The 26,399-nt window shown below is 50.4% G+C and overlaps 1 protein-coding gene across 7 annotated transcripts in view; it reads right to left on the bottom strand.

The window, feature by feature from the left end:
• Tns3 (tensin 3) overlaps positions 1-26,399 on the bottom strand; it is a 232,873-nt gene that overhangs the window by 54,363 nt on the left and 152,111 nt on the right. For all 7 annotated transcript variants that reach the window (XM_041668817.1, XM_041668815.1, XM_041668810.1 and 4 more), the window contains one exon: positions 10,648-11,904. In XM_041668817.1, the coding sequence (XP_041524751.1) occupies positions 10,648-11,904 (1,257 nt within the window). The remainder of the gene's footprint in view (positions 1-10,647; positions 11,905-26,399) is intronic.

Here is a 26,399-nt window from a genome sequence, read left to right as displayed (position 1 = left end):
ACTGCCACAGACATGGCACTCGTTCCCACATGTTTTGATTCTTATCTTACAGTGTCCACATGCTGGCACATACCACATGCCAGTCTCTCACCCACACACTCTCTGACACTGAGTCACATATTCTTCCCCCTATTCTCACACATGGCCATTCAGACACACACCATATGTGCACTCTCTTACACGTCACACTCATGCAGCTCACACTCCTGCATCTAGTCCCTCCCACAGCCCTCCACACTCTACATTCACACACTGACCTCCACGCTGACACAGCCTCTACCTGCACATCCGTGACAGACGAAGCTCAAGTTCTGTGCTCTCAATACTGGTGTGTGTGTGGGGCGGGGGGGAGTGGGGCACTTCAGCACATGCACCCCATTTCTGCGGGTCCACACTCCTGGGTACTACAAGACTCCCCATTTGAAGGCTGCTACCAGCAAGGAGGGCATTCCTAGAAATGGGCAGCTTCTAGGATGAGGAACCCCCAGCATCTGCACTTCCAGGGGTGTAGAAACACATATGGTCCAAGGCTCCCCTTCTTGCAAGAAGCAGTCTGTGCCTATCAAACCCCTTGTGCTGATACCTCCTCCTTAAGGTCTGCGATGATCCTATGACAATGAGCTTGCCACAGTCCTAAGCCTCACACACAGACAGCAGAGCTTCAGAAGAAAGGTGGGGCCAGGGACTGCCCAGAGAAAAACACAGGCACAGGCGCTTCACCCTGACTCCTCACTACTTCAGGGCCTCTCAGAGCCAATGTTCCTAGGTAGAAAAGACACAGAAGCAACCAGACATTTTTTTCCCCTCACGCTCTGGTGATCTAGAGGCCCAGGAGGAGGATGGCGGCTGCAGGGACATCTCTCTAGGTATTTCACCTAGTATCTCAGGTGGCTGCCAAGCACGTCATTTCCCTTTAGAAGGCCTGAAACAGCAGGCACAGTACCTCTGCACCATCACCTCACTTGGGCTTGGCTCATTACTGAAGCTAGATGCGGAGATAGCTGCTACCCAGTCACGTCAGACCTCAGCTCTGATGTCCATCCCCACTGATGCTCCTGAGGACCGGCTGTCTCTGAGTGGGGGAAGCAATGTGGGGAGGGGGGAGCAGGAGATGGAGGATGGAGCACAGATGAGGGACAGATGACCTGGTCAGTAGTCTATGCCGAAAGCTGGCCTCCCTTAAGAGCCCATGGTGGTTTGTCAAGCATATGCTCCCAACCCTCCCTCCTTTCCCTGGGAACAGTGCCATACAGTGAGGAAGCCACATGGCTTGCTTGTTTCTTTTTCCACTCTAGGCTCAACTTGTGAGCATCTGCTGGAGAGTAAATCGTTTCTGTTCATTAGGTTACTCTCTGCACTACCACAAAAGCACCTGCATGCACTGCCCACTTCTATGCACCACCCTTTGTCACCCCCCACTCAGGGTCCACCAGCTCCTAGCAAAGCAACTGTGGGTCATGATTCTTTTAGAGCTGGTCAAATAACCCTTTCACAGGGGTCACCTAAGACTATAGGAAAACACAGATATTTACGGTATGATTCATAACAGTAGCAAAATTACAGTTATGAAGTAGCAACAAAATAATTTTATGGCTATGTCGTCACTACAACATGAGAAACTGTATTAAAGGGTCTCAGCGTTAGGAAAGTTGAGAACCACTGTCCTAGCAGGACGCTAAAAACTGGGGGGAGGAGCTCTATCAGAGCCTCCTGTTTCCCTGTACGGTTGGGGTTCAACATCATCAGAAGCAGAAAGAGCAGATTTCCATGGCTTATATTATATGGAGTGCAAACTCCAGCACGAAGCTGACTGGATGGCCTTGGGCAATTGAATAGTAAAATAGTTAACGAGTCACTGAGGAAAGAGTAAATCTACTGTTTGAATAGAGCTGTAAAATTCATGGCATACAAGTGGCCACAACAATATTTACTCTTCATTTTCCTGTAAGGAGTCAAATCCAGGGGGAGAAAAGGAAAGGACAGGAGCAGGGACTGCTGGTGGACGCTAAGATGTGGCTGTCACTCCTGGTACTGGTCTGATATGGGAACGAAGAGAAACTGTGCTGGCTTGTGGGAGTCTCCTCAGGATTTGAGCAGTCTGACACTCATACCAGCCCTTCTAGGTTCTAATAGCCAAGGGAACACAGGGACAAAATCAGGCCTCGGGGAATATTTGCAGGCAAAGGGCCCCTACCATAGCTGTGCAGACCCACCTGTACCTACTGAGACCCACTTGGCTCCCTTCCCACCTGCACCTGCTGGGACCCACTAGGCTCTCTTCCCACCTGTGCCTGCTGGGGCTCAGCTGTTGTAGGGATTCACACCTGCTTCCAGCATGTTCCCTGGCAGTAAAAAGGAAACCTGAACTGGACCCTGGTGCTTACAAAAGCTCAGAGAGCTTGGAACGCGGAGGCCACTCCAGGCCTAAGTAAGCATAGATCATACTGGCAGGCAGCTCTGCCTATGAGCCTTGTTCCAGGAACCCTCTGTGCAGCTGGGCTCCCCATGGAGGGAGGGACAGACAGCAGTCATGTGGTGACATGCTTTGCTGTGGCAGCAAGACTGGACACCTGACCCCACTATTAACAAGGCCAGTTCCTTGAGCATTTAGCTGTCCTCACGTGGGCCATCCTTCCACCTGGCCCTATGAAGCCACATGACCTCAGGCTACAGCTTAAGGCCTGAGTCCCTATGGGTTCTTCATTGCTCCTGCCAAAGCCAACGTCCAGCTATGTGAGGATGCCTTCTGAGCACTGCCCAGGACCACCACAGACCATGTCAAGCATAACAGAAGCTGAGACTACCATAGGTCTCTGGAGGGCACCAAACCTCAAAGAGCGTGAGAAGCTGATGCTAAATCACTGAGAAATGTGGCGTTCCAAGTCCAGGCAGTTGTGTGGGCAGTGTGGCAACGGGACAAAGACAGCCAAGCTAGGGGGCACACCACCAAAGCCACCATGATTGTGGGGAGATCAGGACAAGGAATTCCCTCAAGCACTTCATCTGTAGACACTGAAGGCCTCGTGGGCAGGAGAACATCACCCACAGAGACCACAAGAACTGTGTCCGGTCTAAGATTGTCAGGTACTGTGTTTAACATGCAGGACCGAGGCCATGACGGTCCAGGATAGAAAATATCTCGACTGGGAATTCCTGAGTATGTGTGGGGTAGGGAGACAAGGTTTACACCACTCAACTGGAAACTTAATTTTTAGAAGAAATCCCCCATAATGCTCCTTGGCAGTTCTGCACTTGTTCAAATGCACCAAATTCCCGATCGTGAGAGCGCAAAGTCCTTCCTCACTGTCTCATTCAGCTGTGTCCTCCAAAGCTGCTATGGGCCATGTGGACACTTCTTGGTGTCACCTAACCTATCTGAAAAGAGGGAGAGGGATGCCAAGCAGGAGAAAACATGACACCCACACTGACTTTTCAGGGTAGAGTCTTCTCCTCGGTGAGGCACATGGCCCACTCAGTTGCTGAAATGAAGTCCTACTGGGAGGCAGCTTACGGGGCAATGCAGGACCACAAGCTGTTCTCCATATGCTGTACAGCAAGGTCCCAAACTCTGGCCCCACTGGAATCAACCTGGGAGAACATCCCAGCCTCAAGGAGCCATGGGACGAGCGACTAGACACACATCTCAGTTCAAAGCCACAGCGAAAAGCATGTGGTTCTCCAGTGTGTGTCCCTAAGATCCTTCCGTGTACCCTTCACACTTCCTCTTTGACATCTATCCCTTCCCTTGGAGTCAGGACATGACTGTCAAGCTTTCAACTTGTAGGCACAGCAGGCCTGAACCCCGCGAGTCAGTAACTGAGCATAAAGTACGTCAGACATTCCGGCCCCTACCAGGCTACTCAGCCTCCCTTGGCAGACAGAAACACATATGGGCATTTATTGGCATCTGTGTTCAGAAAGTCCACAGGTGGCCACAGAGTGCAGTGCAAAGAATGGGTGGAATCTAAGTCCTAGCAGGAAATCAGAAACTGTGTGACACCAGGTGACAGTGGGCTCAGGCTCTTACCAGCACTCTCCATAGACATGTAGGGAAATGGATCTAAACGACCTAAGTCAGGGTGCACCGAGTATCTTACAAATACACGGGAACTAACATAACTAATGCAAAGGAAAGGGAACAGGTCCCAGAGCATGATCCCTTTTAAAAATGTGATCTTTATTTTCTACCTGGGACCCAGGAAAGAGAAGTGCCCATCAGCGATTAATTCGTCTTTACAGGATCATGTAAGAACAGAGCAAGCCTGGCGCCAACATGGCATGCGGGTGGTTTGGGAAACTCCCTCGCATTTCTGGGAACGAAAACAAATCGAGCAAAGGCTGTTCTGTGCTGAGGCCGGGGCCTCCTGATGTCAGCTTACTCGGGTAAACAGGCATAACCTCGATGGAGAGGGAATGGACAAAGGTGGGAATTTCCCACAAAGAAAAGGGGTAGGACACTGGTAGCCCCAGTGCTGAGTGACAATCAGGAGGAGGTCAGGAAAAGCCCTCTGGGTATGTGCAGGGTCATCTCCTCTTCCCCTCTCTGGTACTGACAGGAAAAGCCACTTCTGTGTGCAAAGTTATGAGGAAGGGAATGGGATTGAAGACGTGTCCCCTGGGAATCCTGCAAGTGCTTGAGTAGCTGAAGGCACGTTCGAAAGGGAGAGGACAAGTCCCCAAAACCCGGGAAGAACGCCTTTTCTGTGAAACAAACACCGAGCAGAATGCTGAATGAACTCTGAATACTGTTGCAAAGAGCTCCAAGCTCCAAAGAGAATTCTGGTCACGTCACCCCCCACTCACACTGGAGAGTCCACTCCCCAAGAGGGTTTCGGTACCTAGTTTTGATTCCTTCGTTTGGTATTTAAGTAACTTTCTCTATGACATCTGCAGAGGGCAAGACACTTCCCTCAAGCACGGCCCATGTCATGACACAAGGCCATGTGGCAGAAGCAAAAATGACAGCACAGCACTGACATCACCAAGCTTGGGAACTGTCGGAGCCTGTTCCTTCTGATGGAGAGACAGGATTTGACCTCCACCACGTGGGAGACAAGACCACAAAGGGCAGTTCTCCCCGAGGGTGAACTTCCCAGAACCTGGGTCCCTTACGAGATGACAACAGACCAAATGTTTCTACTATACTGAGAGCTTGAAGCTTCAGAAGATGACCCTGTCCACTGACAGGCTGGCCAGTCTCCAAAAAGACTTTCAAACATCTGAGTGGCACTTTTCTGGCAATCTCAGCAAGAACTGCCCCGGGACCCAGCAAATCCACATCTAGTGATAAGCAATCAGGTATTGAAACAGGTCTGTGTGCACCCACACAGAACAGCAATATTCCCCACAGTCAAAATGCTGATGGAATCCTCGTGTCCGCTGACAGGAACAGATCGACTATGGAGTAGCATCTAGCCATAAACAGTCTCCATTAGCCACAGACCTTTGAAAATAATGTGCTCTGTAAAAAGGAAACCAGTGACAGTATAAAACTGCATTCCTATAAAAAGAACAGCTGATCTAGAGAGACCGGAAGTAGGTTAGTGTGCTGCGGGCTGAGGTGGGAAGTGCGTGCTAAGGGATAAAAGTCTTCTCTGGGGAAATTGGGGAGAGTTCAGAAACCACACAACGGTGGTGGCTCTACAATAGTGTAGTATTGCTAGAAGCCCTGAGACCCGGTAGCTCCCCACCCCCTGCAGCGACAAATCCCAAGGGCTCCCCTCCGTCCAGTCAAGCAATGCTATACCACAGAGCTACATCCCCAGTGCGGAACTCTCTCCCATCTGAAACACTTCTGTAGAGCTGGAAGCAAACACAACCCATGGCATTTTCATGAACCTAGTCCCACCCTTCCAGTATCTGGGCTATGACTCCTGACCCACAGTGTCAACTGTCAGATCCACTTTCACCACTGATGGGACAGTTGATCATATAGACAAGCCCCAAGAGGCCCAAGAGGCCATGGCTCACCCTCTGGGCTCCTTGAACACAAGACTGAACCTGTGATGGGACCCACCCCGCCCATCCAGCATTACTCCCTGACACCTCTGCCGGTGCTGGTTGGTTAGCACTGAGCTTCCCCCAACATTTCACACCCTTTGGGGACATCTACCTGGCCAGCAGCCCTGCACCAGCCAAGCCTGTGAGGAGCTCATGGAGCACTCCCTAGATTCCTTGACTTGCTAGTAGTGACAGGGACTGAACTATGTTAGCAAAGGCGAACTGTACGCGGGTCTCCCCTTCCACAAGTCTCTAGTCCCTGCCATCGAAGCACCCAAGGGCTGCATTCTGAAGCTTCACTGAGAAGCACGCCTCCCACAGCACAGGAATTCTAAAAACATGGCCAGGAAGGGTCAGGATGCTATCGGCAAGAAGTGCCTGCCAGCTTCCTGCTACGGGGCACGGAGCCTAATGTAACAAGAATCAAAGATTTTAACAGCGTGAAGCAAGAAGTCCCCAAGGTATGGAAATGGCAGCCAGCTTTCTGTGATGCATAGAAGGAGAGGCTTCATAGTTTGGCTCCCTTCTCTGGTTACTCAGGTAGCCGGGCCATTCCATTGTGATCCCAGAAGGCAGCCCATTTGCAGGCTGAATTGGAGTGGGGGAGAGGAGCAGAGGCTGGGGGGGGGGGGGTCTGTCAATGAAACAACTTGGGCTCTCAAACAAGGTCCAATCAAAGTCGATCGCACCAGAGTGAGGGAGCAGTCTTATTGGCCGGTGGGCACTCTGAGGTAGCAAAAGCCTCCCAATTGAACTGCCTGCCCTCACCTGGTTTCTTGCATTCAAGACATGATCCGGAAAGTGAAGGATTTTAGTGACTTGAGGATGCTGTGGTCCAGGTATCCTACAGTGGACCTGCATCTATAACCCCAACAGAGAGCACAGGAGAAGTTGGCCTCAGGATCAGAAGGGAAGGTGGGTCAGGGAGGAACAGAGCATGAAGAAGATAGAGCATTCTGGGAATTTTGCAGCCCAGAATCTTCATGTGTGTACAAGATTCAGAAAGACAGCAGTCAGGCAATCCCATGTCCACTATGGGGCCAGGTTTCATGAATAGCAATGTCCTGGGGACGACATGAAGTCTTTCTGTCTCACTGGGCCCCTCTTACTCAGCACAGTCCAGCTGACAGCCACACACAGAGGACCCTAGCTCAGCAGCTCTTATCCCTCCCCACCCCACTGACCGAGAAAACAGGCCTGGACAAACAGACCTGGGAATCTTTCAAAGTGCAGGGGTTTCTATCACTGCAGAACTTCTAGGGGTTCAAAACGAGCTGCTTAGCCATTTGTATTTTTCTGAATCTCTCTGCTAATTTCTGGAGATTTCCGTTTTACATCATGCATGACTGAACTTTTCCATTCAGAGACAGGGACGGAGACACTGAAATTTAAATCTTTGGATCAGGAGCTAGAGAGGGCTCAGTGGCTAAAAGCACCAGCTGCTCTTCCACAGGACCCATGTTGGATTCCCAGCACCCACGTGGTGAGTAACAATCTCCTATAGCTCCAGTTTCGGAGGACCTGACAGCATCTTCAACACGCACCAGATACACAAGTGGTGCACAGACATGCTGGCAGACAAAATACCTATACACATAAAAAAAAATTAAACAAAAATTTTAAATTCCATTATTAAATTTGAGACCAACGGAGTTTGAGCATTTTCTCTACTTAACCGTGAGAAAAGACTGTCCCTTCCTCACTCAGGGGGAGTAAGTATATAAGCATTCTCTTGATGGGATTTCGTCAAAACAAGAAGTCCTGAATTGAGTTCCAGGAGACAGGTGCACCACACCCAGGCTTCTTAAATGAAATACAGTACAAGACTCGGCCTTACTGCATTTGGAGCTGGGTGCTGACCTAACACAGGAAGCCTGGCTAAAGGAAGGGTGTCACCGGCTCAGCTCTGTCCTCATGCTGAGCTTCCCAGCTGCTGCTTGGGGACAGCATCTCATGTGCAGCAAGATTCCGGATTTCAAAAACACCTTCAGAGTCTAGTCCCAGTTTTGTGAGATACAATATATTCCTGTGATACCACACTATGGTTCCAAAGGATTGACAATGGCCTAGGATGCCTGTTAAACACAGATGGATTTAAAAATTGCTAATCTATTGTTTAAGTAGGAAAGTTATTCCATTTGAAAATCGTATTTATCTTTATAAGAAAAGAAACTAAAGAGGATCTAAGATTAAAATAAACCTCCAGTTAGTAACATGATCCATTTCTTCAGTAATTTAATAATTACCAAGGAGAGGGCGGGAGCCAAAGTGATGCTCTTCAGTTCCTGGTCCTATACCAGCTTTGCTACAGGAAGGGGAAATCCCTTCAGGACTGCAGCCAGTCAACTAGAAAACAGTCACCTGTGCCTGTGTCTTGTGTTCCCCGCCCCCCCATATACACCATAAGACATCCACAAACTGTTCCAAACCTCAGAAGAGATTTTGTTCCTGGAGAAAAGCCTTTTAATTTAACCTTCCCAAGTACCATCTTCAAAGAACATTCGTTAAACAAATGTAGAGTTTTACTCTACATTTACAGTCAAAACTTAGAACTCTGAATTTCCTGAAAGTATCTGAGTCAATGAGCTCATGCAGCTTTGGGGCTGACCTGGCCTGAGTCCTCCGTCACGGCTACTCTTTCTGTCCTGGTGCCCGGGGTTGCGGATGGCCAGCCCACTGCCTCAGAACAATTCCAGGGAAGAAGCTTTCATTCCTTCCAGCCTCAGGTGTGACCTGTACCTACCAGATACTTTAATAGCTACAGTATCCTGCTGTGTGTCCAGTGACGGACCCCAGCACGGGGCAGGTAACGCCCGAGTATGGCTTTTCTTCACATCTCCTGTCCTCAAGAGCACGTTGCTTTTCCTTTCCACAGACAGTATGAGTGAAAAACCACAGCCGTCCTGTCCTTTGATGACAGCATGCCAGTTAGCTGGCAGCCCATGCCACCCTGATGTTAGCTAGGATCCATGCTGCTACCAGGGATCCATATTCCTACCCAGAGAGGGATCCAGACATAAGCCAGGGTGTAGTCTTTCAAAGAGGGCAGAGGCCATGGGTCTACTCCACAGGATCCATGTGAAATGAAGACTGTTCATCACCCACTAACCTCCACAAACACGGCGGTAAGGCGGGGCTAGGCTCTTGTAGCGAGAGTCCTTGCAAGAGGATTAAACCATCGTACTAGGACCCCAAAGCAATATTCAGCACACTCAGAGGTTTCTATCATCAGCATCACTAACACACAAACCGAGGAGGACGCTCACAGACTCTCTGAGAAGCACAGAAAAGCACTCATGAGAGGAAGAAGGAAGGCTGAGAGCCCTTTCCTGGCGGTGTCTTTCTTGTCCTCCAAGTCTTGGCTCCTAATAACAACCACGGCTCGATCTCACCTGCCACTTCCTGCAGCCGCTTCACCACCCTCGCACAGAGACCTCACTTTGGTCAGTCTCCTCCGGGGATAATCTTGTGCAGATCCCAGACCAAGCCTCTTCCCTTCCATTATCTCCCAGACCCCTTCTCAGGATGCGCTGCCTGAGATCCGAAAGCGCTGACATCTCAGGATGTCATACGCTGTGGCTTGTTTTTCCCATCCAAAGACGAAGTGACCCCAGCAGCTATCAGACCTTTTTGACCCATGCCGACACTGGGAACATCTGTTAGCAACCTGATCCTAAAGCAGGCCTCATCGCCCTGACACAGACTGCAAGACACCCTCCCACAAACTTGGCAGAGGCCACTGTCCATTGCCACCAACCGTGGCCTTCCCAAGAAGGCCCCGTCCTGGTGTCAAACCTGGGTCTAAGGCAGAAAGACCCACACAGTTCTGGCCAACTGGCGAACTCTCATCTGCTTCAGAGAAGGCAGCACATAGATGGTCCTCACACCCACGTTTTCTCCCTTACTAGGCCTAGGCCCATGGTCTTGGCTCTAGATGGTGGCTCTCAGGACCCAGGAACCTGAATCAACTCTGCCTGAGCTTCTCTGAGGCCGCTCCACACTTTCTACTTCATGCCCCCATGCGCACGTCTCCCTCAGCCCTCTAGAGGCAAACTTCTCTCTAACACACAGTGGCTGCTGCCACCCAGGAACAGCCTATGTGATGTCTGAGGAACTCGGACAATATATCTGTAAATAGGACAGCTTGCATACCCTGACTGCTAACTCAGACCTCAAGGATGACTGAGAGCCCAACAATTCTTCTGACTCACGGGGAGGCCTGGCCCTCTTCCTAAAGGAACATTCTTGAACTGAGAAAAAGCTTCATTGTTGAGCTTATTCTTCACATGAGGAAACTGAGGCTCAGACAATTTATGCGTAGGTTCTGAATCACACAGCTAGCAGGTGGCTACCGGTGTTCTCAAATAGCCCACTGTACTCCCCAAGAGATGTGACCAAATGTGTGGAATAAGACACCAATATTCCTCTTCAAGGGGCTCAATTCCTGCCCCGAACATCCTTAGAGGCAAGTTTTGCATCTCTTCCTTCCCACCATTCAAATCTGCTACCAAGCTCCCATAGTGCCAAGGTACCACTTGTATCCTATGTCACGGCTCAGGGTAGAAACTGTCAAGGAAATGAGTTTCAGCAAATCCAAATCCCCAGCTGGACAACTTCCTACCTGACCTTGGTCTTTCATCAGCTCACCTTGCTGGCCAGGACTCCGGCCAGGGCCTTCCACCGGGTTCAGCCTGCCACCACACCGGAGCCCACTTGCCACACCATCAGCACAGACAGAGCCATTGGCTGAGATGCCGAGGGCATTCAAGTGTGTGGGGATGGGCTCAAAGGTGGGATCCAGCTCCAAGATCAGCCTGTTAAGTTGCTCAATGGACTGGTCGATATCCAGAGTCGGAGAGCCTGGGGAATGACTAGCGTTCAGCTCCTGATGGACTCCGTTCATGCCTCTGTCCTCTGGAAATCTTGGCTGGAGCGCTTTACCAGGACAGAGTGGCTGTGTGTCGGGGGGATTTGGTCCGTTGCTGATGCCTCTCTGAACGGCCACTCTGCTGCTGGCTCCACGAGTTGGAGTGACCGGGAGGTGGGGCTGGGGCTGGGCAAGGCTAGCACTGTCGTCCACTGTACTGTGGTTGCCCAGCCTGGCCTCCCCGTCTGGGGCAAAGCTGTACTGATGAGCAGCCACCATCTGCTGCTGGCGCACCCAGGTCTGGGTGGAATAGTTGCTTTGCCCATAGGCCTGTGGTGGAGTGGGTGCAGAAGGCTTTCTCAGCAGGGGCTGCAGCTGCTTTGACTCTCGGCCCCCACACATCCGCTCCCGCTCATAGAGAGAGTCCACACCAAGACCTAGGTCTGGAGAAAGGGCACCATGGTGATCCTCACCAACACCATTGCCAAAGCCGTCAGACAGGAGGGAGTTCTGGCTGCTCTTGAGGCAGGTGAAGGGGCCCAGGTGGGCTGACTGGGGCCCTTCGGAGGAGGAGAGAGTGCCCAGGCTGTCCACGCTGTGCAGATCATGGTGGGGCATCTCGTCATCCAGAATGTCCGTCTCCCGGTCCTTCAGGGCCGTGCCTCCGTTCACGTGGACCTGGGCTGGCACCACGTGGCGCGTCCCGCTATACTTGCTGTGCACGTCAGTCATGTCTTTGTGGGAGCTCGAAGATTCTTCCAGGCCAAACCCGCTGAGTAGCTGGTCCAACTCAGCCTTCTCCTGAGGGCTCAGGCCCCTCTGTGCACCCGGGGTTGGGCGTTCTTCTGTCTTATCGGTCCTGGCAGAGGCAGTAGAGTGGCCGGAGTCACTGCTGACTGACAGGGTGTGATCACCGTGGTCTGGACTGCTGGTTGCTGGCATGCCCTGAGGGCTTCCAGGAATGCCAGAATCCGAGGCGCTCTTCTTCCTCACCTTGGCATACAGGCTTCCATCAACTGGGCCCTGTGTGTGCAGCACTGTAGAGAGAGCAAGAGACAGGCCATGAGCCAGGAAGCAAAGGGAGTACCACCTACGACAGCGGGCACATAGAGGAGTGACTTTATAATGGAACTCAGCAATAAACAGGTGCACACTCAACTGGGGTCCCAAAACTCCACAGATCCTCTATCAAGTGAGAATTAATTTTAAAAAAAGGGATTCGTATATCAATCATATTCGGCAAAAATCATTTCTGCCTTTTCAGCTTAGTTTGTCACAATGAGGATGGAACCCAGGGTCTCATGAGCTTCATGTTTACATACCAATATAGGATTACACACACATACACACACACACGCACGCATGCACCTCTATAGAGATGTTTTATTTTGAATCATTAATGTCATTATTTTGAATATGGAGCCCAGCTCAACTCACAATTCCTAGGACCCAACTGCTCATCTGTACTTCCATAAATACATCTAACACTTTTGAGCCTGAAGGCTCCAACTATCACTAAACCCCCCATCCTATCAGCACTCAGGGATGTGCTAAAATCTAAACATGCAGCCCAATGGGAAGGCAAAGTATGGGGATCAAAGGGCCTGTGGATACAGCACTAGATCCTTGGACAACAGAGACATCTGATAACCATCAGAACCTCGGATCCTTTGGGCCTCACTCGCTGGCACCACACACGGGAAGTCATGCAAACGTGCGGGCAGGAAGAGCTGAATGCCTGCTGCTGTTATTAATTAGGACCCTGGCGGCTGTACGTGGAGACTCGCGAGCCACGATCTGCTGACTGGCAGCCTTGGCCACACAGGGCGTGTCATAGCAAGAGCTTCCTAAAATAAGCTGCAGTTCACAGTCAGCACATCTCCCTGGTAAACCTCCCCGGCATTGCTGGACTCTCAGCACTGTGGAATCATGGGCATTCCACAGCAGGGGAGCTGCGGGTGGCTGGAATCCTAAGCTGTTTAGGCACCTAGAATTCAAGGCTTGAGCCACCATCCGCCTTTCTGGGGCTACTGAGCCTATTCATGCAGCAGGTCAGAAGAGATTAGCCCTGAGCATGTGTCTCATGGCCTCTGGGTACAACTGGACACATAGTCACACTCAGCAGCTGCTGCCGTTTTGGGGGATGGGCTGACTCACTGGGAATGGGGCTGAAGGGTATGGAGGTGCTGTACCAAATGCTCACACAGCCCTGAGGACACAGTTCCAAGAACATGCTTAGCTCGGGCTCCCTTCTCAACTTAATTGCACCATAGGGCAAGCATGCAGAGACGAGAGGACAGGGATAGAGAACATGGATGTGCAGTCTAGCCTGGAAAAGCCCAACCACATCTTAACGTAGAACTCGGGGGAGGGGAGCTCTGGGGGTAGGAATCATACAGAAAAGCTGTAAAGAGACCAAGTTCAGAGAGAAGGCAGGTGCAGACACGCACATACGCTGGACGGGGGTGTGGAGTTATGGACCTTCATGTTGTTATTGCTTGTTTAGGAAGATGAGAGGCTCCAGGAGAGTAAATAAGATTAGGCAGCTGTCGGGAGTGGGAGGCGCCCAGAACCGAGGCACCAGGGCCTGGGTGCACCTGCAGTTCCACACCACCTACCTGCACAGCCAAGATCAGGAGTGTACCTACTTGAGGTTCCATTGGTGGCCGTACCTGAGCAAGCAGCACCGAGCCAGGTTTCAGACACAAAGAACCTGAAAGCACATGCTATAGCCAGCTCTGTGAACACCAGACAAAAATGCCTGGAAAGGTGATCCTAAATGTCACTAAGTTACAAAGATCACCAGGCAGCCATGGGCAGAATCACTAAGGCTGTGTAAAAGAATGGTCCCCGAAAACATCAAGCCCACGGCTCATTCCCAGGCTCTACCAATCATGGAGTTTACCGTGATCTTCCAATTCCCACACAAAAGGCAAACGGGATTCTGCGTGAAGGCTGACCTGAGCGCTAACGGCGGCGGCACAGTGGAGCATCTCTATGGGCCCCAAGGACACATCAGCTCCATCTGTCATCAGAGTGTTCCGCTGCGGGAAACTCAACGGCAGAAGACCCAGTGCGCTTCCTTCGGCTCGGCTCAATGTGAGAAAGGCACTGAGGAGAAGCTTCTACTCCACGAGGATTACAGAGACACTGCCTCATCGCACCCCCCGCCGCCTCCCCCCCACACAGACGCACGCACGCACGCACGCATGCACCCGCTAGGCAGAATGCCAGAAGACTGCTACTCCAGTTCCCTGCACTAGGCAGGCAGCTGGAGCACAGATCACTGGGACACAGAGCTAAGGGTAGGGAGTCTGCTCATCTCGAGGGCAGAGTGCAGGCTGCTAAGACAGTTCATTTGCAGCTTCCATAAGGTCTGAAGCATGAGTTCTTCATGAATCTTAATTAAATGGTACCAAGGCTTAAAAAAGGGGGGAAGGGAATGTAAGAATGAACTGTAAAAATACTCTTCTCATTTTCTAGTGTAAACCAGAAGGCAGCCCAAAAAATACCTTCAAAAATTCTACAGTCAATCCTCTAGCTGCTCCTATGAAAACACACAAACAGCACACAGAAGACCTAGAAAAATGGTAAAGAGTGGGCTAGTTCTCCGGCTGGCAGGCATGAATCATCCTGTTGTTATTTTTATTAGTAACAGAATTTTTTTTTAATTTGAGTTTTTAGAAATTTTAATCACGTGGGTATGAGAGTGTGCGGGTTTGCATGAGTACAGGGGTCGCTGAGGCCAGCACAGGACATCAGGTCCTTTAGAGCTGGAGTTCCAGGAGGTAGAGAGCCACGGCCGATGTACTAGGAACCAAACTCAAAATGCTGCAAGAGCGCTATGTGTTTTTAACCAATGAGCCACATCTCCAGTTCCAAATCAGCGAGATCTTCAAATGACAGTGACGCAAGAAAACAGCGTGGTATCTACCCTGCCCAGGAGCCTAATCTCAGTCGGGCTCAGTTCTAAGCCCCTAAGAGGGTTTTATACGTATATGGCTATGATACCACAGGCAACCCCAGTGGTATCATAGAAACAGAAAGGGACCATCCAACCACAACAAGAGTGAGAGGCACGCTGGACTCTCTTGAGCTTCCTGTTGCACACATAGCTACTAGCTCTCAGCATCACAACATGGCCAAGAATTCTACACGGAAAGCATACTAAGCTTCCAAGCTGGCTTCTCCTGCTGGAGGATGGAGAGGCCAGGGGCCCAGGAAGGCAGAGGAAGCTGCCTCACGGCTACAGCTCCTCATCTGCACCAGCAGGGCTCATAGGCAGGAGAGCAAACAGCTCTGGTCCTCACTGAGCCCACCCCACTTGCAGGCAAAGTGCCACTAGTCACCCTCTTGACAAGAGGGTTGAGAACCTCCGTCTGGATACCCAGTGGCCATTCAACAATGGAGAGACTAACTTTCCCTCGCTTCTCACCGCATGACAAAACCTGGGTCACACAAATAGCCGACTGGGGTCTAAAGACAGATGTGCCTAGCAGCCCTGGGCCACCTATAGCCAGCGACTCCTTTCTTTTCCAGACCACATACCAGGTCTGCCTGTCCCGGCAACGCAGGGGCAGGGCTGGCAGCCACATCTTGCTGTCTTGGCCGGCCTTCACTGGACAAAGAGCCGAAGGAGAAAAGTCCCTGAAATGAACCATCCTCGGGACTCCAAAAAGTTGAAAGAAACTAAAATCCCTACATGGCAGTTCCACATGCCCACGGAGTAAGAGGCAGTCACCGAAGGTGTGAGGGATGTGTGGCCATTCTCTGGCCAGTGTGCTCTGAATCAGAGCAATGGAGAGGAAGACAGCAAGGAGGACAGCAGGAGAAGAATAAATGGTGCTATGATTTCCAGTCCAATGTGCTGTTGTCACCTCTGAGGTGACTATTTCAGCTCTGACAGCAGGGTCGAGGACCTGCCCATCTTCTCTGTACATCTGTGTCTAACGTTGTTAAGCTATATGGGCAACAAAGGCCATCTCATCTAAGCGCTGGTGTGTCTAAGAAAATGCAAAAATTGCTAAGAATGACACAGAGAGCATCCTATTAGAAATGAAACATCAGTATGAGCACTGACCAGTTGCAATCTTGCCACCCAATCCAAAGGGGAACCTAGACCTCACCACTGTAGGCCCCTATGGGCCGGGACTAAACACTAAAAGATGGCCATCATTCCCTCAGGCAAACAGCACCTTATGATGTAGCTCTGGTTTGGAAAAATGGTGCGGGAGCTCATTTTCTTTATCTAGACCAAAGAAACGATGCTGCCAAACAAGCCCCTGGTGAGTTCTATGCTATCAAGGGGCAGAGAAGGTGAGTCCCAGTCTGGCTTACCCTAGCCCTGCAAAGCTTCGGGGTTCTGAGCACCCTTCTCCTATGGAACACAGTGTGCTGCCTAAGCTGCTAGTGTCTGAGGACGGGAGTGTAAGGCGTAAGATTCTGGGAGCTGCACTACAGCCTCTCCCAGGCCCCCTGCCTCCTTTTGTATCCGTTATCTCTTGGTTCCCAGAGGTTCTCAAAGCCCTCATTTAAAATGCCTTAGCCTTTGAGTATAATCTAGACACATCCTCCACCCATAGGCTTAAAAGTCCCTCAAAGCAGAGCTGTGAGATAGTGATTACTGTCTCCGGAATAAGGACAAAGGAGAAGGGGCTCTACAAATTCAGACCACTGTTTCTTCATTTCAACCCGCGATTGGTTGACTCTGTGGATGTAGAATCCAGAAGCTACAAGAGCAACTGCTTAAACAGCAAGTTTTGAGCATTTCCCACGTACAAAGGACAGACATACGGGAGCAGTCTGAAACCAGCCTCATTCTGAGGATGGAGATGAAGCAACCAGAGCCGAAGAAAACTTTTCCCAGGAACTCAGGTTTCCAGAGACAAGGGAAGATGCTCAATATCTCCATCCAATGTAAGCCTTCCATTCGGTGGCCCCTTTCTCTGACCACTGTCACCAGGCCCAGACAGGCTGACAGGGCCTCCCCTTCAGAAGCAGCCTGTGTGCCAACTGGTCACGATGTCTCTGTCTCCAAGGTTGTTTATCAAACACACATACAGCGCAGAATGACTTGTGTTGCATGATACAGGGGAGGTTCTGGGCTGGGAACCACAGAAAACGAAATACAGACAGGACATTCCCATTTCCTTGAGGACCATGACCACAGATGTCCTATCATCGCCACGTGAGATTCCTCCCCATCTCTTTACCTCACACACTCCCTCCCTATCTCCCTCCCTCCTCCCCCATCTCTGCGGTAATAGAGTTTGAATCCAAGGCCTTAGACCCACTGCAATTATTCTACCAAAGACCTCTATCCCAGCCAATTTACCCTTTTCATTTTGAGATAGCGTCTGACTAGATTGCCCAGATCGGCCTTAAACCTATCCTGAATGTTATGCAGCCGTTGAATTTACAGAGCTATTGCCTCAACACCCCACAGAGCTGGGATGACAGGCCTGAGCCACCACGCCTACCTGTATAATGTGGCTTTCCCACAAACTGGGAGAGGCATCCACAAAGTATTCCAAACGAGAAAGACCACCAACAGAAACAACAACAAGATGAAGCGGGTGGAGAGATAAAACAGCAGCTAAGAACAAGCAGAACTGAGTACTGTTCCCAGCACTCACGCATCAGGCAGCTCACACCAGCCTGGAACTCCAGCTCCAGGGGATACGGACCTATGGTCTGTGCAGGTGCCTGCGCTCATATGCGCATACGCACATGTAGACATGAATGCCCACACGTAATTAAAGAATAAAAATCACCTTTTAAAAAGATGAAGACATCCCTTCCCTTCCTGACTGAAGACACTGGAAAGTGCTCACCTGTGCTCACGCATATGTGAGGAATCAGGTGAGAAGAGAGATGTTGGCTCCGGACTTCAGAAGGCTCAATGTCAAGAACCTAGATATTCAACCACCCCACTGGTCCCACCCTGCTTAGACAACAGGCACACTTGCATATGGTGCACACATATACATGAAGATTAAAAACTATATATATATACAAGAAAGGAAAGGAAAAAATAAAGGCTAACTCAATGAAGCATCAGAATTAAGACCACCATCTACTAGGAAAGCTGGGCCTCCTGAGTTTCCTTCAGACTGCATTCCAACCCCAACTAAACACAAAATCAGCAATTTAATTTTGGAAAGGAATGTTTTCTTTAGCGTCCACAGATAAAGCACCCAAACTATGCTACATTTACACTCCTACACACTTGGTCCCTGGAGACCACTCAGCATGCTGGGGTTTCCTCCCTAACTCTGGAGACAGCTCATTAAGCCAGGCCAGAACTCAGTATTGTCAATGCATCTGTGCTCATGATCAGTTTAGTGTCCGCTGCCTGAGCTGAAGCCGTAGGTGTCTTTCTGCTCCTACAGTTAATCAGCCTGAGTTCTGTTTCTGGCTTAGGCTCCTCGGTTCCCCACTATCATTGGGAGGCCTCCCTGGATCGTAAAGGCACAGGCAGCTTCTGCACATGGCTATTGCCCAGCCCTGTCTCCAGGCTGTCCTAAGTGGCTCACTAGAGGCTACTGAATCAACTCAACATCCAAACAGTGAGAGAAGTGGAGGCAGCCATGGGTCCTCACCAAGAAACCCTGGGAGCAATGGCTCTCCTAGGAAGGGGGGAGGAAGAAAAGGAGAGGAAGAGGAAAAGGAAGAGGAAGGAGGAGGAGGAGGAGGAGAAAAGACGGCTCACTGGCAGCCTGCTGGCTGGGCCTCTGAAAACTACACAGGAGTGAGCAGAGTCAGGCTCAAAGGCTTTAACTGTGGGACTCAAGCAGAGTAACACTGTGGGGATGCAATACCAGGATACGGGTCAGTGTGGCCAGGGAAGAGGAGGACAGGCTGCAAATGGGCATGGAGATGTTCTGGCCCATGAGGAATTCCACCCTGACTGGTATTAGCTGTAGAATACTCCTCACACATGAAGACTGCCATGGGCAGAGGCAGACGGAAGCGGAAGCGAGACTCAGGGCAATGAGCCCCACCTTGCTCTCTGGCTTCTTTTCCTCTTCTAACCCTCCTGTTCCATTCGATCCCTATTCTCCCTTGTTCCTTGGGGTGAAAGGGTAAAATGTTACCAGAGTGGCCATCATGATCCTTCCTGTATTTCTGAAAGGGTAGAATGCCATTGCTGGGGTACCAAGCACGACCCTTTCTGTCTGTCCATATCCCTGAAAAGAGTAGGATCTCATTGCTGGGGTAGCCAGCATGGGCCCTGCGCAACCCTTATGGCACAGAGCTTCTTTGTGGGGTTTCACTGAAGAAGTATGTGTGTACTTTAACTCCCTTCTTCATTTCCTGCAGTAATCATTCTGATTAGTCACGGCTTTGTGACTTCAGGTGAATCGCTCGATCTCTCTGTGCCTCGTTTTCCTTCTGTGTAAGGCAGTGACCTAGAAAGAGGCACTGGGTGGCAGCCTCAGAGTCAACACCATGAGGGTGTGCTGCACATCAGCCCTGGAGGACAACCCAAACTCATGGAAGATGTCACTTCTGTGTCCCCTCCCCTCCTGAGCCCTGAGCAAAATGAGCAGAGTACTCCAGAGCATCTAAAGAAAAAGCCCACACTGGGAACTACACTGATGAATTGCTTCTTAAGATGCATCTATGAAGCCACAGATTAAGCGGCTGTAGAGATGACTCAGGGATTCACGCAGCTGCTAATGTTGCAGAAGATCAGGGTTCAGTTCCCAGCTCCTATGTGACAGCACACAACTGTCCGTTATCTCCAGTGTCAGGGGCTCCAACACCCTTTTCTGGCCTCCGGGAGGCACTTCACGCACACTGTATACATGCACACATGCAATACACATGTACATACACATAACACTTTAAAAGGAGCAAGGATTCACTTTGTAATTTATCAAAAAGTTCTATAAGTCGGTGACCCGATTCTAATCATCCCACCCTGCACCCCAGTGGCTTTCTGGCCAAGGTGACCTGTGACCTTTACAGATACACATTTTGGTCAAACAGTTTTCTCCTGGGTGGCAAAAACCATAGGAACAAAATGACTGGACAGTCATTGTGCCCTGAACACTTCACAGTATTGTGTCCTGTGAGGCTAGCAACTGCCCCCAAGGAATCCCAGATTCTCTCTGCTCACTCTGTGAGGTCATGAGAGATACAGACCACATCTGGCTTCCCAGGGGCAGGGCCAGAATAACCCAGTGGCTCTTATGATGAATGTTTAGGAGCCCTGACTGTATCACCTGACCCTTCCTCCTTTGAGTTCCAGACATTTCTTCTTGACTTGCAAAGTCAGCTGACAGCCGAGCTACAGCATGTGCAATAAATGGACCCAGGAGTTTCCCAACCACAGCACGGCTGATAGATGGGAGCAGCTGTGCAGAAGCATGTGTACTGCTGGCAGGACTGGCACTGATGGGGTATCAGGGTTCAATGTACTGTGCCAGAGTACAAGGTGGGGTGAGTGCTGGCAGCTCTGGTCATGACCCAAAGGCACCCTGCTTTCTTAGGGTCTGGTGGGGGCTCACGGAAAACAAGATCAATATTCCACCATTAAAGATGCTAACCCCGGACACTTCCTGGTGTCACCTTGCTAGTCACACCTGCACAAGTCAGAATTTGTTTTTTCCATGTATACATCTGTACAGAGAGCGCCACTGACCTCTTGTTAGACCCAGCTTGGCTTTGACTTCTATACTAGGGTCCTGCCTCTGTACTAATTAAATATTTCTTGGTTTGTACTGAATTATTTTCTATCACGGAGCAAGCAAGGAGTAAAAAAATTACTCTGTGCGAGTGTCTTATAAAGTATCACCTCTACTCGACTGCATGCATTTATTGTTGGGAGGATGAAATAAGTCCCTTTTCTCTTTTTAAAAAAAATGCCAGGCTGTGGTGGCACTCACCTTTAATCTCAGCACTCAGGAGACAGAGGCAGGCGGATCTCTCTGAGTTCGAGGCCAGCCTGGTCTACAAGAGCTAGTTCCAGGACAGGCTCCAGGCCACAGAAAAACACTGTCTCGAAAAAAAACCAAAAAAAAAAAAAAATCAAGAAGAAAGCAAACTTTTGTATTGCAGAAGGCAGTGTCTAAAATCTCAGCACAGGCAGAATCCCAGAAATAATTCGCTACACCATGATCCTCATTTTCTGAAACCCCAAACACAAACCAAGCTTCTAAATGGGAAGGTGTGAACGCCAGGGGCAGGGGACACCAACAGGTGTCAGCAACAGGACACCGGCAGCCAACGGCCTTGGTGCTTGAACATGAGCACCTTGCAGGGCACTGGAGACAACCAGGCAGGCTGGACAATCTTGGACAAATATAAATCAGCAAGGAAAGGAACGGAGGTGAAAGCAGGAAGAGTCCCACACCAGCATAGCTGGCCAGCAGTAAGCCAGCACCCAGAATCTAAGTCACCTGACTTTTCCTGGGCAAGGCACCACAATGTGGCAGTAAAGGAGGGCTGTGAATCCCAGGGGTCCGTGACGGCAGGTCCAAAATGGGACAGGGTGCCCCCCCCCCAGCTGCATATCCAAAACACATCCCCTCAACCCACATATGCTGGCAACAGGGTTGCAGCACCCATTCTGATACCTTGTGACCCAGCTTTCTGAAGACATTTTAAACAGGAAATAGATTCAGGCCAAAAAAAAACCAAAAAACAACAACAACAAAAAAAAAACAAAACAAACCTCAGAGCCTCAGGAGAGGCACCTGGGCAGACCAGCCACAGAGCTGGTCAAAAGAGCTGAACATACACTTCAAAACAGACCTTCCACTCAGGCCACTCTGAATGTTTCCCTCAAAGAAACAGGTATGACAGACTCCTCTGGATAGCAAGCAGATAAAGGCATTCCTAGACCAGTCCTGCTGGATATGTCAAGGGACTTCGGATCCTCTCCCCCATTCCACTACACAATCCCGCAGCTCTGGCCAGCATCATCTCCCCCTCCAGAAGCGAGCTGGCAAGTCTGGAGAACACAAGGCTGGATTTGAGGCACCTGGAGCCTCGCAAAAGCCACAAGCAGATGGGTGCATACACACACTCGGTGCTTACCTTCCCTCTACACGCTCAACAGCTTGTCCACGACAGAGAGCAAGGCCAGTTCTGGGAAAGAATGCCTTCAGCAGCATCCCGGGGACCGCCTCCTTCCCGGGCACCTCGCCTCCCGCTCCAGAGAGTACAGAAAGTAAAAATCTCCTTGGCTGCGGGGGACTTTGATTTTGTCCAAGAGGGCCCAAGCAATGTAAATACGAGGGCGGAGTTTACTGCAATCAGGTTGAGTGAAATTTGAACTCTACAGGCTGAAGGGCGGGGCCAAAAGCCCTCACTCTGCTCAGCGGCCAGCTCGGGTACATTTTACAAACAAGTTATTCTTCTATTTGCTCTCTTTAAAGGATCCAAATAGAAAACCTCTGCGGGACATCCCCCTTGTTGGCACTGCTTGCCCTCCGTGCTCGTGTGGCAGAGAATAATGTCAGCATTTACTGTGGCACAGCGTACCTTTGTGGTTTCTATAGGAGATCCTTTTCCATCCCAGGCTGCATTATATTCAACTTAGGTGGGCTTCAGTCAATGCCCTCCCACTCTGGCTGAAGTCAGTCAAGGCACAACCACGTGCCTCTATTCTAAACAGAGAATAGAGACACCACAACTAACAAGGGGAGCCCTTCCAAATCTACAAGGTTCCCCTTCTCAATGAGAGCCCTTACAAATGTCTTCAACCATTCAGCAAGGAAGGGAGACATGCCTGGGCTCCGAGTACAGGCAGAGGGCAAGATTTATCGTCAATAAATCACCCCAGACTTCAACAGAAGCACACACAGCTTACAAGATCTCAAGATAAACTCGGCTCACCCTCGGGAGAAAGGATCTCCTCCACGATAGGACATAATGCAGTTCTTGTGCAAGAAGCTCTGTTAAATGTGGAATTCAGAAGAGGGTATTGGGTAACACATCTTCCCAGCAAGGGAAGCAACATCATTGTTCCCATTCTGCAAGCAAGGGCACTGCAATAAAGGCCAGGACTTACTAACCCCAGCCTGCTTTCCCTTCAAAGAATCCACATCAAAAGGAAAAAAGATGTTTGAATAACCTAGCTAGGGGACTAAAATGAATGCCTATGTCCCTTTAGAGCATTTGTGGCCTCCCTGAGTCAGAGCTAACTATGTTCAGCTACTGCTGGGCCAAGTCTTCTGTGGCACAAGAACCTTGAACATAAATCTTCAGGTCCCAAACCCATACAGAAAAAACAAGAGTTAGGACACCAATAACAAAGAGAACCAAAAAATCGTTTATACCAGCAGGGGATTTTTTTCTCATGGTGAGACTGAGATGATTTAGGGCTCAGGTTTACCCCCTTTCTGTCGTGTCAGAGGGTGCTGATGACGACAATATAAATGAACTGCTCCAAGTCTTCACCCACCAGCATCCACTTGGCCTCCAGTGCTGCTTGTCCGCTGCTGTGGCCACCAGGCAGGTGTGCCCCAGTGCTCTCGGTTTCCATACACTCCCCACTGGTGGGTTTTGATTACATGGGCCTGCTCTGGCTGTTAGCATTAGCTTCTCATGAAACAACATGGCCCATTGACGCTTTGCTGAAGTCTGGCCAGAAGGCAGCTCTGCAGCCCAGAGGGCTTTGAAATGCAGCAAACCTTTGACCGAAATCATATATCTAAGGAAGAAAAGGCTGGAAAGGGCTTCTCAAGTATCTCTGAAAGTGGGTGAGCGAGTGGGCAGGAGACCTGCAGGAGGTTTAGTGTGATTTCTGTCTGGGACTCCAGAAAGGGAGAAGTGTGAAAATTGGGAAAAAAAGTAACTGATCATATTAGAGGGGTAATAATATCCTAATGGCAACACATACAAAAGAATGCTCGTAGCAACACTATCCATAACTGAATAGGAGCGGTGACAACCCAAATGTACAGGCACTGATGGCTTCAATGTGACCTCCAATGGAACATCAGCCATGAGGAGGAATGAAGCACACAGAGATGAACCCTGAAAACTTGGGACACGCAGAGTGAGTCAGAGGAATGAATGGTTCCATTGATGTGAAATGCCAAGAATAGAACACTCTGGAGAAAGAACTAATGGTTTTCAGGAACCAGAGAGAGCAGAATCAGAAATGACTGCTAATGTGTAAGGCTCCATTTGGGGATGATAGGACTGTTCTAGACCTAGATGACAAGGAAGTGTCTTCTGGAGAAAGTTCTCACCCTTCCAAGTAGAACTACCAAGTCCCAGCATGTTGATCCTTTGGCCCCTTATTCTTCTGCTGCCCTCTCCAACTGGTCTTCTCAAGATTGTCTCTCCTGAGTTAGCCTCCCTACATCCCACATCCCTGAGCCCCAAGATCCCACTGCAATGCCCTTCCACTCCCTGGTCAAACCCAAGTCTCCCTGGAGTTCTCCTAGGCAGCTCTACACCCAAGTCCGTGCCTCTCCACAACTGCCCCAAATCAGGACTCATCCATCCAACTTCAGGGTGCCCTGCTCTCCAGCCAAGGTCACCTGGTCTTTCCTGGTCCTGATCAGTCCTATGCCCATATCCATGATCAGCTTTGGCCTAAGCTCACCTATCACAGGTAACTGTGATAAAGTCATGGCTTCTCCTCCTGGGGTGTTCATTTGATTGGGTCCCTGGCTTGGACTCTCTAGACTTCAGCTTGATCATAATGTTACTGATGACATAATCTTGACTTATTACCAAAGTGAAGTTCCTCCAACATGGCGGCCAACGTGTCCTTCCCACACGCCTGGGAGGGTCCAGATATGGCTCCTCCTCTTCTCTATGTACACACGCCTGGGAGGGTCCAGATGGCTCCTCCTCTTCTCTATGTACACACGCCTGGGAGGGTCCAGATAGCTCCTCCTCTTCTCTATGTACACATGCCTGGGAGGGTCCAGATGGCTCCTCCTCTTCTCTATGTACACACGCCTGGGAGGGTCCAGATGGCTCCTCCTCTTCTCTATGTACACATGCCTGGGAGGGTCCAGATGGCTCCTCCTCTTCTCTATGTACACACGCCTGGGAGGGTCCAGATAGCTCCTCCTCTTCTCTATGTACACACGCCTGGGAGGGTCCAGATAGCTCCTCCTCTTCTCTATGTACACACATCTGGGAGGGTCCAGATAGCTCCTCCTCTTCTCTATGTACACACGCCTGGGAGGGTCCAGATAGCTCCTCCTCTTCTCTATGTACACACGCCTGGGAGGGTCCAGATAGCTCCTCCTCTTCTCTATGTACACACGCCTGGGAGGGTCCAGATGGCTCCTCCTCTTCTCTATGTACACACGCCTGGGAGGGTCCAGATGGCTCCTCCTCTTCTCTATGTACACACGCCTGGGAGGGTCCAGATAGCTCCTCCTCTTCTCTATGTACACACGCCTGGGAGGGTCCAGATGGCTCCTCCTCTTCTCTATGTACACCACCATGTACGGTTTCATGTACATCAGGTTGTTCCCTCAGGACGGTGGAGACAGAGCCAATGCAGATTTAATTCCAGCCCCACATTCAGACCAAGGGTAGCATGAACCCCTGGGACTTCTTTCCCTCGCTCATTCAGAACCGGGGGCACTGCTGTTTCAATGGTATACACACTGGTGTATACACCCCTAAGGTCACAGGTGGTCCTACCTTGAGGGTTTATAGCACTGGCACACGATGCTGACTCTCCACACCCTCACTGTCACTGGCAATGCCTCTAAGCCTTCCTGGCTCCGAGGCTCCCACCCACTTGTCAGCCACTTCCAACAGAAAACATTTCCTTCCTCCGTGGGTCAAGAAAGGCTACAGTGTAGGCGCTCATTCCCAGTGCTCTATTCCATGCCAACTACCAGACCTCAAGTCCCCTGTCCTGAACATACGTGTGCATGCTCGAGTGCACGTACACCACACACACACACACACACACACACAGAGTCTCTTCTATTTCCCACCTGTACCCATGTGCTGTCTGTCCAGTGCACATCAAAGGCTGGAGCATCACACAGCCATCTGACTAGGCCTGCTCTAGGATGCACCAATGGGCTATCTGACCCTTTGGGGTGTGGTCAGAATGAAATGTGCTACTCACTCCAAACAGTGAGTTCTGAGAACAACATTCAGTAGCCATTACAGTAGCCTTCTGCGTGGGCCATGAGTATCTGCTCCAGCTTTGTCTTTAACACCTAGCACTGAAATACTAAAAGGGAGAGAGACACACTGTGGCCAAAGCCCAGACAAACCTGCCTCATGAGCACATAGACTTGTGGGCTTTCCTTTATCAGCTCCCCAGACACTGACTGCTCAGCCTTTGCTCTGCAGATGACCTGGTCCTGGGATGTGTAGGCAGAGTGACAGAAGCTTTTATGTACAACAGCAAATGAAACCAGTGCTGAGAGGATGGTTTCCTCGCGGCCCCTCCTCTCACTCAAAGCAGCCATCGCTGGGTGGCCCCTCTTCCTTTCTCATTCTCCTACCCCACATAAGAGCCCAGCGGTATCATAAAAGTGGTGGGAACTTCTCCTACTTCACAGGCAGTGTGGGTATGACACCACCA

Source organism: Microtus oregoni, unplaced genomic scaffold, assembly GCF_018167655.1.
Source record: "Microtus oregoni isolate MIOR12 unplaced genomic scaffold, Mior012 000019F_ref0000042, whole genome shotgun sequence".
In the NCBI taxonomy this organism is placed as follows: Eukaryota; Metazoa; Chordata; class Mammalia; order Rodentia; family Cricetidae; genus Microtus; species Microtus oregoni.
Note: the sequence above shows the minus strand (reverse complement) of the source record. Positions and strands in the feature narration are given on the sequence as shown.